The sequence below is a fragment of the Zeus faber genome (assembly GCF_960531495.2).
Source record: "Zeus faber genome assembly, chromosome: 3".
Taxonomy (NCBI): Eukaryota; Metazoa; Chordata; class Actinopteri; order Zeiformes; family Zeidae; genus Zeus; species Zeus faber.
This window is the reverse complement of record NC_137190.1, coordinates 28,648,844-28,663,903: the sequence shown is the minus strand read 5'-3', so window position 1 is coordinate 28,663,903 and position 15,060 is coordinate 28,648,844. Positions and strand designations below refer to the sequence as shown.

At 44.5% G+C, this 15,060-nt stretch overlaps 1 protein-coding gene across 1 annotated transcript; it reads right to left on the bottom strand.

Annotated features, from left to right (window-relative positions):
* Positions 1 to 1,483: 1,483 nt before the first annotated feature.
* On the bottom strand, positions 1,484 to 6,489 carry LOC307227740 (glycine amidinotransferase, mitochondrial). The gene is made up of 9 exons (XM_079997163.1): positions 6,352 to 6,489; positions 5,363 to 5,572; positions 4,603 to 4,798; positions 4,254 to 4,444; positions 3,854 to 3,991; positions 3,321 to 3,485; positions 3,123 to 3,186; positions 2,907 to 3,023; positions 1,484 to 2,663 (listed from the first exon to the last, which is right to left on the bottom strand). Exons 1-9 carry the CDS (start codon positions 6,418 to 6,420, stop codon positions 2,551 to 2,553), a joined length of 1,263 nt encoding a protein of 420 aa, XP_079853289.1. The 5' UTR covers positions 6,421 to 6,489; the 3' UTR covers positions 1,484 to 2,550.
* Between the last annotated feature and the right edge of the window lie 8,571 nt (positions 6,490 to 15,060).

Here is a 15,060-nt window from a genome sequence, read left to right as displayed (position 1 = left end):
CACACACACACACACACACACACACAAACTTAACGGACTGGAAGATCTGGAACAGGAACTGCAGTCATTAGTGCAAGACGATCTGGCACCAGAGGAAGGGAACAGCAGAGCTTATATGCAGCTCCCAATTGCTGGCATTTGATGACTATCATCAGCCTGTGGAACCAGGAACTGTGCGATGGATAGAGATAGAGAGAGGGGGGAAAGAGGAACAGACCAAGAACCCCCAAAGACCTACATTCATACACCAAAACTGAAAGAAGGCACCTGCACCAAAGTTTGGATAGTGCACCGAAGGATTGTGGACAATGGAGTTCAAAACATACCTACCTAGTGTTTATCTGAATGCTTTTCTTTTGATAAGCCTCCAGATGTGTGTCATGACATTCATTTGTTGATTTATGGTCCCGAGAAGAAGTTTAGGAATATATAAATCATGGAATTGTGTCATAGGTGGTGATAGAATAAACAAAGTCAAAGTAGTGCAGTGCTCACTGAATTAGTTCAGCAACATGTCATAATAATACAGTACATGGTGGTGAGCATGCTGTCCCCGTGGTCAGTTTCAATTACACCTGGACCCCAAATGTAAGTCAGGAACCCATGTATTATTAACAGAAATGTCATCACTTTTTGAACAGTCAAGATTATTGTTTTAAATTTGTGTAATATTTTTAAATTTAGCAATAGGGTATTTTTGCAGTTCCTCACCTGGCCAGGAGAGTTCCTAAGCATTCCTCTTGTGTTTCCATCCAAGTTATAATGTACTAGTGTCCATGTTGGACACCTGGACACTAGTACAGTGGTACCTCGACTTACAACTGTAATTCATTCTATTAGAACGGTCGTATGTTAAAACAGTCGTATGTCAAAGCAATTTTTCCCATATACACCACGCTCATATTTTTCTATTATTTCCTTCTTAGTTTCAATGGGAGTTATTGCCTTTTTCTTTTTCCCATCATCCTCCTTCTTAGGACTCATCTTGAAGGGTGAAAATAAACAAAATACACAGCACAAACACAGTAAATATGAAAAAAATATCGATAAGTCACGAACTACGTGCACACACGATGTAGGTCGCCCGCTGACTGACTGCTGAACGGCTGCCGACGCACCAACTGCAAATTTCCACGCTCGTATCTTGGAGCATACGGTCGCAAGTTGATACAAATTTTCGCGACTATTGCTACTTGTATCTTGGATTAGTCATAAATAGATGTGGTCGTAAGTCGAGGTACCACTGTACTATTCTATAAAGGGAATTAAAGTTAAAGGTGTAATATTTTATTTTTATATATTATGTTATTTTCACTCTTCCTAGACTGACCCAATGAGTTGCTTGACAAAGACTATGTTAAGATCGCAGGTATTAATACTGTTTTATGAGCTATGGCTGCTTTTGGAAAAATAATGAAAACAATCAAAAATGATTTATTTCAAACAATGTTTAACAATATTAAACAATACAAAGCATCTACCATATTCCTGTTATTCTCAAATTCCTTGTGCTAGCGCAAGCAGCAGAGCAGCAGTGAGAATGACGATAAGCATAAAACTGGCCCAGATTTGCAAGAATAGAACACAGCTAGAGGCCTAAGGTGTAATATCTCATATGGATATCATACTGTACTTTTAAGTAAATATATAAAAACACTAATTGTTGGGAAACAATTTATACCCATAAATGTATATGTCCAATAAAATGTATTAAAAAGTATAAATAGAATGTTTTGCTCAATTAATTTGAATCCTCTATAAAAAATAACATATCTAAGGAATCAATCCTGTTTAATGACCTACACAAAAACCTTGACACATTATTTTGATTTAAAAAAACAAACAATCTTTGAAAATAATCAGTATTAATTCAAAATACAGAGAATTCAAATGCTGTTTCGGAGTTTTCAAAAGGAAAAGGCTTCTCCTCTCTTGTGCACGAAACTGATGGCATACAGTACCAATTGTGACCTGTCCTCAACTTCAAGACTTTTAGATGTACGAGTCATTGAGAATTCTGTTTTACAATAGCCAGGCCAGAAATGCAGTTATACTGAGATTAAGCTTTTTGCAAGAAAATAGGGCTATTTTTTGTTTTTTGTTTGCTTGTTTCATTTTTTTTTTTTTTTTTTTTTTTTTTGTTTGCTATTGAGCATGTATCTCTGAACAAAGCCGTTTGCAAAGATATTCAAATGTGAAACATTGGCAAGTCATACGTTTGTTTGCTTAAGTCCTGAAACCCAATTTAGAATGTAGTGACAGCAACATTTCCCCACAACTGTCTAGTTCATTGCTTTGAAGGATTATTTGAGTTTAATAGCATTGACAGACATCTTAAACCCAAAAAGTCTCAATTCTAATATAGCATCTTATCATACTCACTTTAGCAATGTTTATATTGAATAAACTGCAATTGTGATGGAAAACACGGGAAAAAAAATGTATCTAAAAGTGGTAGATGCGTCACCTTACATTAGATTAAAAATAATAAATCCAAGATTGAGGCTTTAGCTTTACAAGCTCAATATAAACTGCCATATTCTGGCAAGGCTAGTGGAAGTAGGACTGCAGGGTCCCACGGCGACGGACGTCTGTTGTCCAGCAATGGAAGCCGCCACCCAGGGAGTTAGCATGGCGAATGCTCACCTTGATGGTCTTGATACCTGCAGGAGTATCACATTAATCAGATTAATTCTTGTTCTTTATTATGTCGATACCAGATTATTATCTCACCCATCATAGGTTTATACTAGCAGATTATTTTCTAGTGAGGAAGAAAACAACATGCATTTGTGTTTCCTTAAGATCCATTTTGACTGACATGGAAGGTTGATTCAAGACTGAAATGAATCCTCCCTGTTCACGCTAGTTAAAACAAATGGAATCTCTCGAACATGTTGACTCACCAAGACTCTCAAACATTTTATGAATGGTGGTTTCGTTGGCGTCGACCATCACGCGCTTCTCGTCCAGCATCAATACATTCATGGACAGCCACTTTGAGGACATCCACAGAGGGTGGTCTACGAAGAAGTGGAAGAAAAAGTTGAACGTTTCTTACCAAGTTCAAAATTATTTATCTCATGGTATTTTATTATTTGGGATTATTCGTCTTTAATTACCATCGGGAATCAAGGGCAGTGGAGGTTTCACTACAGTCCAGCCTGCCTTTTTAAACATGTCAATCTGAAGGAAACAAAACCAAGTCAAGTGGTGAAACCAGGGCACTGTCTCTATGAGAGAATTACACCAAAAGAGGGCGGCAAAGCACAACCTATTTTCCCTGCTTTTGTTTCCAAAACAACATGCTCCAATCTCACCTGGCGACAAGGCCTGTCAGGGTTTGACAGCACCAGCCCCGGCCCAATGATGTTGAATGTTGCATCAATGTGCATGGGATTTGGATCCTTGAATGAAATAATGTGGACCTTGTAGTCTGGAGCCAGATGTCGGCGCATCCATTCGATTCCCATGTAGTTTGTAACCTAGAGAAAAATCCAAGGAATGAAAGAAAGAAACCTTTTCATTTCCCGCTGTAATGCTCAGACTGAATGGTTGATTACAAATAGTCATTGCAGGATACTTGACAAAAAAAAATCCTGCTAAATACTTCTTAAAGAGCTTTCTTTATTGTTCTCCAACAGCAGCAGGGATTGTTAGATCGTCCCCATGGCAAAGCCTGCATTTATCTAATCTCTGTTTCTTTCCCTCCTCAAGGTCAAGCAAAATGTCATTATGTTTTGAGCCACGTTGTGCTTCATTAGTTTGAACGCTGTCACCAGAAAAATGCTCAATGAAATCTCCTATCTTCTGTCGCTGTGAGAGGAAATCAGAAACACATCATCCTATGTACCTGACTCCTCTGCACAAACAGGTCTCTCCCAGCCCTGATAAAGTCAGCAGCATCGAAACAGGGCTCGTGCTCGGTGGTCACAAACTTCCCCTGGGCAGCCAGCTTGTGTCTGTCCTCCACTTTGCGTATGGGATAGTCCTGTACAGAGAAGGCATGGGAGAAAACCAATGGAGTTACCTCTGGAGTAATACAGTGGGGAATGACACCACATACAGATGAATGATACAGGTACATGCAATGCCATTTTGTTGGATTTGTCCCTATTGAGCTCTGGCAAATACGCAAGCAGACACTATCCCTATGCTACAACATCCCATATCAGAGGTAGATAACAGATGGTCATGATTTTCATACACTGGTATGTAGTTGGTATTTTGTGTTCTCCAATATGCTGCCATACCTGATCATATAGGTCATCGGCCATGGTGGGTTTGGGAGCAGTGGTCCACTTGGCACCTTTTCTGAAGTACTCCTTGATCAAGGGCCTGTAGGCACGATATTCAAAGAAACGAGCCCTCCAGGCCATGGGAGCCTCGATGATTTCATTGCCCACAACCATGAGGATGTCTCTCGGCATGGCAGCATACATGCCTGCAATCAATTTGAATAGTTTTAGAATGGCAACACATCATCGAACATAAAATAATATTGATGAATATGTATAGGGCAATGGCTTTTCTAAAACATTTCGAGATGACAGGCAATTAAATTTTTTTTTTATAATCTCAACCACGTGCCCTGGTGTGTACCTGATGATGCGAAGTCTGGAGTTTTGTATTCGAAGGACCAGTCAATTGGCTCTGGCCTCTGAACAGTGACGCCTTCGAGACGCAGAATATTGCACATTTCCTCAATCTCAGCAACAGCTTTCTTTAAATGGTCCCCTGGAAAAGGGTGACCTCCGTACTTCTGGTAGAAGGGCCAATACTTTTCATATGTGTTAGCCTGTCAAGGATGACACAAAATGGCAGGTCGAGATGGTCAACAGCAGAAAAGTAAAGCGTGTTAATTCATTCAAAATGTCTTTGACATGGTGTGATGTAGAAAACCCCTCCACACCCACTGTGCTTGTTATTTCCACAAGATGTTCACAATGAATAGACAATAAATCTCACTTGTATTCACATTATAACCCTAGGCAAAAATTCAACATAATATTCATAAACATACACTTTATTGGAGTTAAGGCTACAGCCAGGTTGGGTGTGGCACCCTATAATAGTCACTAGTCCCATTCTGTCATCCCATATATTTTTGATGTGGCTTCCACTTAGGGCAGAGTGAAATTGACAAAATTGAAAAGCAGAGTATTTTAGGAAGAAAACCTCAATATCGATAATTTTGGGGACGGTGCCTTCATAAGATATTAACACACAAGAAGTATTTGAGAAACAATAAAATCCCACATGATATCAATTCGCATATCACAATATGACACCTGATTATATCGATATGTCACCCAACCCGATTTCCACTCCTTTTATAACTTTTTTCCCCACTATGACTTACTTTGACTTCCACAGTGAACGGAGGTACCCGAGCGTTTTCGGCGCGGCCCACAATAACTTCCTCCAGCGTGTCCCACTCATTGTAGGCACAGACAGGGCATTCCTCCTGCGATGGCTCAGTAACAGTTTCTTCTGCAAGGAGCTGTGCAGCAGCAGCGCTGGAAGTGCTCTGAAACCCCCTCTGCACCCATCCAGCCACAGACTGGCCCAACTGCCAAGAAATAAGCATCCAATAACATTTTGAATTAAATGCAAAATGTCTTTCTCGAGAAAACCCAGAAAACCAGAAACAGAAATGATTCTAGAACAGAACAGAACAGAATGATTCCATCAAAAAGATGGAAAAAAAAACTAATTTTTAACAGACATCTAGGGGGATTTACTTTAATTTATTAACTGAAATTGGGAGGAATATATATAAAACATGAAATGAAAAACCCGGAATGTAAATGTTTTGTGTGATATAGGCCTAGACAAAACCTACTTATATTTTTATGTCTTAATCCATATAAAACAGATTTTTTTTTTATATATCGGATTTGTTTAACCCAAAGACCTGAGAGAAACCTCTTAAGACATGTGGTTGGAACCAATGTACACTTGTCAAGAAATGTCTATCTAAATAGAGAAGCCAAGGAGACACATGGCTTCAAACAGCTGTCCATCGTCACTCAACAAGCAGAACAATGTATTTTCAATGTAATGAAACACTTAAAATAACCACTTCAATTCAAAACAGGTTTTTCAAAACAGTGTTTGTAGTTTTTCAGATGAGAGAAAAAAAAAAGATCCAATAGTAAGTAATAAAGTGTAGGTATAGTAATAAAAAAGATTATAGAAAAAATATATAGAAAGAATATATAGCCAGTTTTTTACACAAACACAATGTCTTTATTCCCCTTGATTGTTTTTGTTGTTGCAGAAATGTATTTTAATTATTATTATTTTAAATTTGGAGTAGGCCTAAAAACATCAAACCCCAATACCAACCATAGCTCCGATCAGATGGGCAGCCTCAGCGCCCCTGCTACCTCCTCTCAGACATCTGACCCGCAGCATTGTCCAACGCAATGATTAAGGATGGGAAATATAATGAAGACAAAGGCGCAGAATCCACCTCTCAACTTGAAAGCAAATGTAAGCAGCCCAGCTGACATGCAACTTTTTATAGGAGCCGGCTACGTGTCTCTCAGATCATTGGTCGCTCAAAAACTTGTGAAGCAACGTGACCTGAGAAAATACACCCGGTCACACAAATCCCTGAGGCCAGCACATTCTTATCTACTGGGCTGCCTGTTCTCGGGTTCTCAAGGATACTATCTGAAACGTTCCTAATTTTAAGGAGCCCTATGGATTTTCTTTCTCATTATGTTTGACTGCTTTAATTTCAAGAATAGGCATTTTGCAGAATGCAGTGTAAACTATGCAATATGAGTGAGTGAGCAGGGGAGGAAGAAGTACAAAAGTATAGAATGCACTATTATTAATGTATTTAATGTACTTAAAGTATTAAAAATAAAAGCAATTGTCATATCCAGTAGCCTGATAAAGCAGAGCCTAAAATACAGCATAAGGTGCCTACTCTCCCTACCTTTTTTCTGCAGATGAGGGCTCATGCAGAAAAATATAATCCTTGATTAGTCCTTGATTTAAAATAACAACTAAATGTGTGTGATGGTGTTAGAAATGTCAAGTAAGTAAAGGGTATAGATATTTGCTGTGAAATGTAGCGCGGTAAAAGTCGAAAGTCTCTGAACTAAATACACTTGAGCCTATACAGAAACTTGTAAAAAGCAGTTAAGTACTGTAACAGTTACTTTCCACTTCTATGAGTGAGCGAGTGAGCAAATTCATAGAAGGTTGCAATTCCATAGCATTTGAGACAATACCTATTTTTTTGAGAGACCATTATCTATAGCATGACAGTGAGAATGCTCAAAGGAGTTCTCATAATCAAAGCGATAGTGCAAGCTGTTTCACCACCTGCTCCACTGGACTGTGCTCACAGCATTTCACAACGAGGCAACCATTCCATAAAGACCTCCGTGAACCTCAGGGAAAGCAACTGCTGGCCCAAGGTTCAAAGGACATGACCGAAGACGTCTTCAGCTTTAAAGCATCATCATCGAGTGGGTTCAATAAACTAATACTTGGAAGCTTTTGTTAAGCGTGGTTCTCTTTCTAATGGAATTACAATGTCAAAGAGAAATTAAAAAGCTCAATTGTCAAAAATTCCATTTCTTCAGGCCATTTCTTTAGAGCACAAACTGTCCGCCACTTATAGCACGGGTACTGAAATTGAGAGAAGGTTCTTGATAAAGAGGTCAGGTGATGAACAATGACCAACACTAGTATTAAAAGGTTGCTGCCAGACAAAAGCAAAAATCTTTCTTTAAATATAAAACTAACTGGCTTACATTTAATATGTTTTCTTCTGTGAATGATCGCTTTCTAGAAACTCTTGGTAAATCCAAAATATCTCATACCTATAACTACAAGCGATCTAATCCTTGAGTCAGATCACTAGATTAGACCTTACTGATAAATATATGTGATCACAAATTACCTCATACACACCCTAGAATTCACATGTTCAAATACAGGTCAAGAGGCATACAGTGGAAATGTGGTAAGTTTGAACAGTGATAATGTATTTAAAACCACACCTTGACTTCATTGAACTGTTAGACAGTAAAGCAATAAAGGTTGTATCCATCTGTACAGTATATCAACTGATAACATAATAACTATGTACGTTATTAAGGGATGGCTATATATTACGTGACAAACTGCTTAAAATATATATCGTAATAACTTATAACAACAAACATTGATTGATAACATTTAACTACTTCATATAATGCATTGAGTAACTTAATGAATTCATGAAAATATTTTTATCAAATTGTGATAAAGGGCTGTATAAAGAAAAACCGAAATGATTGATTGAATACACACTGTTTTACGATTCAGCCCTCCCCTCCAATAACACCACCAGCTGCCACTGCCTGAGGCAATGGAAAGATTGGTAAAGCAAACCACCTTTCCTGCTATTCTAGGGCTCTGGTTAACTAGAACAGTATCACACATTGTTTTGCTTTTATCAGGGTCCAGTAGTAAGGAAAGATTGTGAATAGTAGTAGGATTTGCTATTTACCACTGACATGGTGTAGGTTTTGGTCTCTTTGGACAAACTCACAGTATTGCCCTCTGCTGTGCTGAACTGGCCAACTCTTTCGACTAGGAGTACGGTACATGAAACCTCTGTTCTCACAGGCTATCGTGCTTGGGAATAATCTGTGCAGCCTCTGTCCCCAGTCTCTCAAAAGAGTATCTTGCCTGTCTTTTTGAAGATGTTATTAGCAGAGCAGGCATGAACCCTGGACAACTCTCCTCTTGATGAAAATGTTTTTGTCCACCTCTGGGTTTGACAAATTGACAACTTGTGTCCATTGCTACTACTTCACCAGGGCTGAGGAGATTCCGTGATTCCATTAAGCTGCAACTGGGCACTGTGGCTACTTGCAAGTTCATATAATTGACAGAAACAGTCGATTTGGCAGAATGCTTCTTCCCCCAGTGCCGCCTGAAATTATTTTTGGTCAGGGCAAATTGTCCAAGGAGGTACTTGATGGAAAGGGTATTCCAAAGTTACACAGGGCCATGACAATCCGATGGACTGTAGGCTTTATCTCCACCATGAGAGAAGAGCAGAATTTAGGAATCACAAGGGGAACTTTGACTGTAGTCCTTAGCCATGTTTTTCTCAAGGATTATGCAACAAAAATGGTTGACATGCTAGGCACACAATCCAGTGCCCCACGTACTTATGTCACCATGGCTCCAGGTTTTTGTGGAAAAACAATGCTGCATATAAGCATGACTTATGCATCAGATAAAGGGCTTTCAGGTGAAAGCAGCAGCAGGCCAGGAAAAATGAGGTGCCTCAGGGCAAGGTACCTACAAAATGTACATTGCACCCCATGGTCCCTGTATTGCTTCGAAAAAGATGCAATAACCGATTTCAATTAATATACAACATTCTTATCATTACTGCAGAGAAGGTTTGATTCTTAAAAGGGACTGATTCTTCCTCACACTTGGACTCAAAGCGACACCGACACAGCACTATTGGACCTAGATTATGTATACCTCGTCGGAGACCCCGTCCATCTCCTGGTCCTCTGCTAAATGGGCCACGTGATCCTCATCGGAGTACTCATCGGAGACCCCGTCCATCTCCTCGTCCTCCGCTGAATGGGCCTCGTCCTCCTCGTCGGAGTAGGGGCCCACAGGGTCGACATCGTCTGCCTCTGAACCATCTCTGGAGGGTCCAGACAAGAGAGGTGGTGGGGTCTCCGGTCTGGAGGGCTGGTCAGGATGGCGCTGATGGAACCTCCTGATGAGGGTGTGGTCCAGAATGTGTCTCGCAGGGACCCAGGACCTCTCCTCCGGACCGTAACCCTCCCAATCCACCAGGTACTGCAGGCCTCTCCCACGCCGGCGGGAACATAGGAGACGGCGGACAGAAAAGGCGAATGAAGGCCTGGACGGACGGGCGTGAAGCCTCCCTCACAAGGGCCGGGAACAGAGGCGGTGAGGAACCAGCAGTGGGTGTAGGAGCAAGAAGAGAGGGTTTGTGCTGGTTACAGGTGGGGCAGGCATTGACGAACCCTCGGACATCCTCACCCAGGGAGGGCCACCAGAAGCGATGCTGGACGACCTTCTTCGTCCGCTGGATCCCCGGGTGGCAGGTGAGTCGGGAGTTGTGGGCCCACTGGAGAACCTCGGACCGGAGGTCAGGCAGGACGAACAGATGGTCGGGCGGACATGCGCTGGGTCCAGGTTGGTCCTGGGCGGCGGCTCTGACCTTCTCTTCCACCTCCCAGGTGAGTGTGGCAACTGGACGGGAGGACGGTAGAATGGTGTCAGGGTCAGCAGCGTCTTCCTCCTCCCCCTGGAACTGCCGGGACAGGGCGTCAGGTTTGACATTGCGTGACCCCGGCCAATAGGAGAGGGAGAAATTGAACCTGGTTAGGAAGAGCGCTCAACGAGACTGACGGGAGTTCAGTCTCCTGGTGGACTGGATATACTCCAGGTTCTTGTGGTCAGTCCATACCAGGAACGGCAGCTGGGTTCCCTCTAGCCAGTGGTGCCACTCCTCCAGGGCCAATTTGGCGCCGAGAAGCTCCCTATTCCTGATGTCGTAGTTCCTCTCGGCCGGGGTCAAACGCCTGGAGAAGAAGGCGCAGGGATGAAGCTTCTGGTCGGAGGCGGTTCTCTGGGACAGAACAGCTCCGACTCCCACGTCGGAGGCGTCCACTTCAACCACAAACTGCCGTTCGGGGTCAGGCAATACCAGAATGCGGGCTGAAGTGAACCGTGCCTTCAGGGCCGGGAAGGCGTCGTTGGCGGCGACGGACCACAGAAACGGCACCTTGGAGGAAGTTAGGGCTGTGAGGGGGGCAGCCACCGTGCTGTAGCCTCGGATGAACCTCCGATAGAAGTTGGCAAAACCGAGGAAGCGCTGGAGTTGTTTGCATGTGTCCGGGGCGGGCCAGGTGGTGACGGCGGAGACCTTAGTGGAGTCCATCTGGATGATCCCCCTCCCTACGACGTACCCCAGGAAGGAGACGGACGGGGCCTCGTTAATATAGGTGTCCATGGCCTCTCTCTCCGGGGCGACAGGGAGTACAGGCGGCCTCTGGGGGGGGTGGAGCCGGGCTTAAGGTCAATGGCAATATCGTATGGCCTGTGCGGGGGAAGGGATGTCGCCTTGGCCTTGCTGAAGACCTCCCTGAAGTCGAAGTACTCAGCGGGGACCCCCAACATGTCGGGTGTGGAGCTGGAGCTGGTGGGTGGCTGAGGTGCGGCAGCTTGCTTCAGGCAGACCTGATGGCACGCAGGACTCCATCCCAGAATAGCCCCTGTGGTCCAGTCGAGGTGTGGGTGTGACGCCGGAGCCAGGGGAACCCCAGGAGGAGAGGGTGACGAGGGGAGTGCAGGCTGCAGAACTGTATGTGACGGGTTGCTGGGCGGCGCTCCACTTGCCTCTGACGCCTCTCTCGCTGCCGGGCCTGGATGCGTCGGTCGATACGAGAAGCAAACTCAATGATGCCATCGAGAGAGGTGGGCAGGTCGTGGGAAACTAGCTCTTCCTTCATGTACTCTGCTAATCCCATCAGGAATGCGTCAATCTGGGCTGCCGGGTTCCACTTGCTCAGTCGAGCCTGGGTGCGGAAGTCGATCACGTAATCGACCACGGAGCGGGACCCTTGACTGAGCCCCAGGAGACCACCAGCAGCATCGGGACCCTGTGATGTCACCCCGAACACCTTGCAGAGCTCGGCGGCGAAGGCGTGGAAGGAGGAGCAGGCTGGTGTGCATCTTTCCCACTCGGCCATTCCCCACAACCGAGCGCGGCCCGTCAGGTGATTTACGGCGAACGCCACCCTGGCATCCTCGGAGCCGAAGGTGTGGGGCTGCAGAGGGAAGAGGATGGAACAGTTCGTGAGGAACGGACTACAGCCGTCTGTAGCGTTCTGGAACCCCCACCCGGGGCTCCAGGGGGTACCCAGGCGGGGCCGGTGCTGGTGGAGGTGGGTCCGGGGAAGCGGGCGGCAGGACGAACCGACTGAGAGCGTTGGTGAGCTGCTTATAGAGAGAGGCTTATATAGTGGTTAGATTTCAGATCATGAACAGCTGTGTGCGCAGGTGAATGGAGTTGGATTAATGAGACAGGTAAGGAGAGGGAGGGGAAGGTAGATGAAGGCGGAGATCATGACACTTATGGATCGCTGTGTGACTGCGGAGGCGCTTGACCAACCGCAGCAGCTGGAACAGCCCATTGTTGGGGTGGTGAGGATCCTTAATGATCCTGTGGGCTCTGCTACTACACCTCCTGGTGTGTAAGTCCTGCAGAGAGAGGAGGGTAGTTCCAGTGGTACGATCGGCTGAACGCACCACCGTCTGCAGGGCCCGCCTATCCTGAGCAGTACAGTTCCCAAACCAGGCAACAATGTTGCCTGTCAGGATGCTCTCCACTGCTCCAGAGTAGAAGGACTTGAGGATCCTCTCCAAGACCCTGAATTTCTTCAGCTGCTTTAGGTGGTAAAGGCGCTGCCTCGCCTTTCTCACCAGAGTGTCTGTGTGTATAGTCCATCTTAAGTCCGCAGTTAGGTGGACACCTAGGTACTTCAAGCTGCTGACCCTGTCAACAGAAGTCCCATTAATCACCAATGGCGCATGTGTCTTCAGGAGTAATCCTCTCCTAAAGTCCACAATCAGCTCCTTAGTGGTGCTGATGTTAAGGAGGAGGCTGTTGTCCCTGCACCAGAGTGACAGGTCAGCCACCTCCTTGTGGTAGGCCTTCTCATCGTCGTCATTGATTAGGCCCACAACGATGATGTCGTCAGCAAATTTGATGATGGTGTTGGAACTGGACCTGGCCACATAGTCTGATGTGTACAGGGAGTACAGTAGGAGGCTAAGGACGCAGCCCTGGGGGGGATCCTGTGTTCAGGGTGAGGGAGCTGTACATGTGCCTCCCCACCCTAACCACCTGGGGCCTGGCTGTGAGGAAGTCCATAATAGTTCATAATAGTCATTAATAGTCCGCAGCCCCTTCCACAAGCCTCTGGTGTCCCGTTGCTCCATCTGTCGCTCCACTGTGTCCCTGTACGTCTGTTTTGCGTCCTTCACCGCCCTCCTCAGTTTGTACGACGCCGTTTTGAAATTGTCCATATTTCCGGATACGAGACCTTCGTTGTAAGCGGCCGTGAGAGCATTCAGAGCGCCGTGGATGGATTTATAGACCCACTGTTTCTGGATCAGAAATATCTAAACTTTCACCATGGGATCGATGTTGTGCGCTAACATAGCTATGAAGCTCGTAGCTACTTCGGTAAACTCACTGACGTCACTGGAACTTGATTGGAACATGTCCCAGTCGATGTCAGTCAGAGCGTCCTGAAGCATGGCCTCTGATTGGTCCGACCACCACTTTACACCCTTTGTCACTACTGTTTCATGCACGATGCACGGCTTGTAAACAGGAAGTGGCCAGATGGCGGAATGATCCGAATTCCCGAAAGCAGGGAGCAAGACGGTCTTGTATCCATTCTTATAGAGCAGTGGTCCAAAGTTCTTTCTCCCCTGGTGGCACAGATAACTTGTTGATGGAAATTAGGTAGAACCTTTTTAAGGTTCACCCTGTGAAAGTCCCCAGTCACCACCACAGCCGTATTGAGATGTTTGTTCTGAAGTCCGCATAACACATCGTACAGGTCTGATAGTGCTGTGTCGGTGTCCGCTTGCGGTGGAATATAAACCGCTGTGATGATGACCGTGCTGAATTCCAGGGGAAGGTAGAATGGACAGCATGAGATGGTCAGCTGTTCCAGATTCGGCGAGCAGGAGCGAGAGAGAATCTTGATGTTGTTGCAGTTATACCAGCGGATGTTTATCATGAGGCAGATGCCTCCACCCTTGGATTTCCCCGACTCCTCCGACCTGTTGGTGCGGAACACAGAGAAGGACTTGGCTGAACGTATGCTGTGGTCCGGCACCAGCTGGTTCAGCCATGTCTCCGTCAGGCAGAGGACACAACAGTTTCTCGTATCCTGGTGCTCCATCATTATTAGCAAAAAATTGCATCATTTTACATCAGGGCGCAAAAACCCTTTCAAACCTGATGAACTCTGTCCAAACAGATTAGGGGTAAAACTATAAGATGTTGAATATTCATTATTCCCTTTATCACTCATAACAATTCCCTTCATTCCCCCTTTTACAAATACACTGCAGTCTGCCTCTTCTTCGTTTCGGTATCAGCAGCCAAAGGCCAGCCACTCTGACTTGTCTCCTGTCTATCCACAACAAACAGGTCAGAGCCAGCATCCATGTGACCCCCAACACCAGACTCACTAAGCAGTCATGTCATTCCAAAGTGTAGGAGAATTCAGGGCCGACTAAGGATGTTGTGTCTTAGAGATAGGAGAAAGGAGATGAACCTCACAAATGCCACTCTCCATATTAATTATAGAAACATTCCAAATTTGACATAATATAATAGAAGAGAAAAGAAACACATAATCCCAACTCTAGCACTCCGTACACATTCTTAAACCATATGAGGAAGGGTACTAGGCTTACTTATTAAGTAAGCCTAGCTTGCTTTTTTATTAAGAATATTGATGAGGTGTTTTATGTTTAGTTAAGTCTCTCTGGCTTTATTTAAAGGGTACATTTAAACAAGCAAGCAGAGAGAGATTATAACAGGGGATGATAAATAACTGGAGTCGTTGAGCATCCACAGTATAACAAAATAAGTTATCTGTCTTCACATTTAAATATAAGACCATGATATCATGTCATTTTTGATACACATTTACATTTAAAGGTGCAGTGTGTAGAATTTAGTGGCATCTAATGGTGAGATTACAGATTGCAACAAAACCCTCCCTTTCCATTGACGTAGGAGAAGCTATTGTGGCCTTCAGGTGCCATAAAAAAAGAGAAAATAAAGGAAAGGCCCTCTCTAGAGCCAGTGTTTGGTTTGTCCGTTCTGGGCTACTGTAGAAACATGGGGGTGCAACATGGGGGCCTACATGGAAGCAAACCCGCTCCCCATGTAGATAAAAATTCTAAGGTAATAAAAACGCAACGATTGTTATTTTCATGGGATTATGAGCTAATTAA

Excerpts from the sequence above, each read along its gene's own strand:
- LOC307227740 (XM_079997163.1), bottom strand. The coding sequence starts at position 6,420 with ATGCTGCGGGTCAGATGTCTGAGAGGAGGTAGCAGGGGCGCTGAGGCT. Across the intron at positions 3,486-3,853 it reads TGTTTGTGCAGAGGAGTCAG|GTTACAAACTACATGGGAAT; the intron begins GTACATAGGATG and ends ATTTTTCTCTAG. Across the intron at positions 2,664-2,906 it reads TAAAATGTTTGAGAGTCTTG|GTATCAAGACCATCAAGGTG; the intron begins GTGAGTCAACAT and ends ATACTCCTGCAG.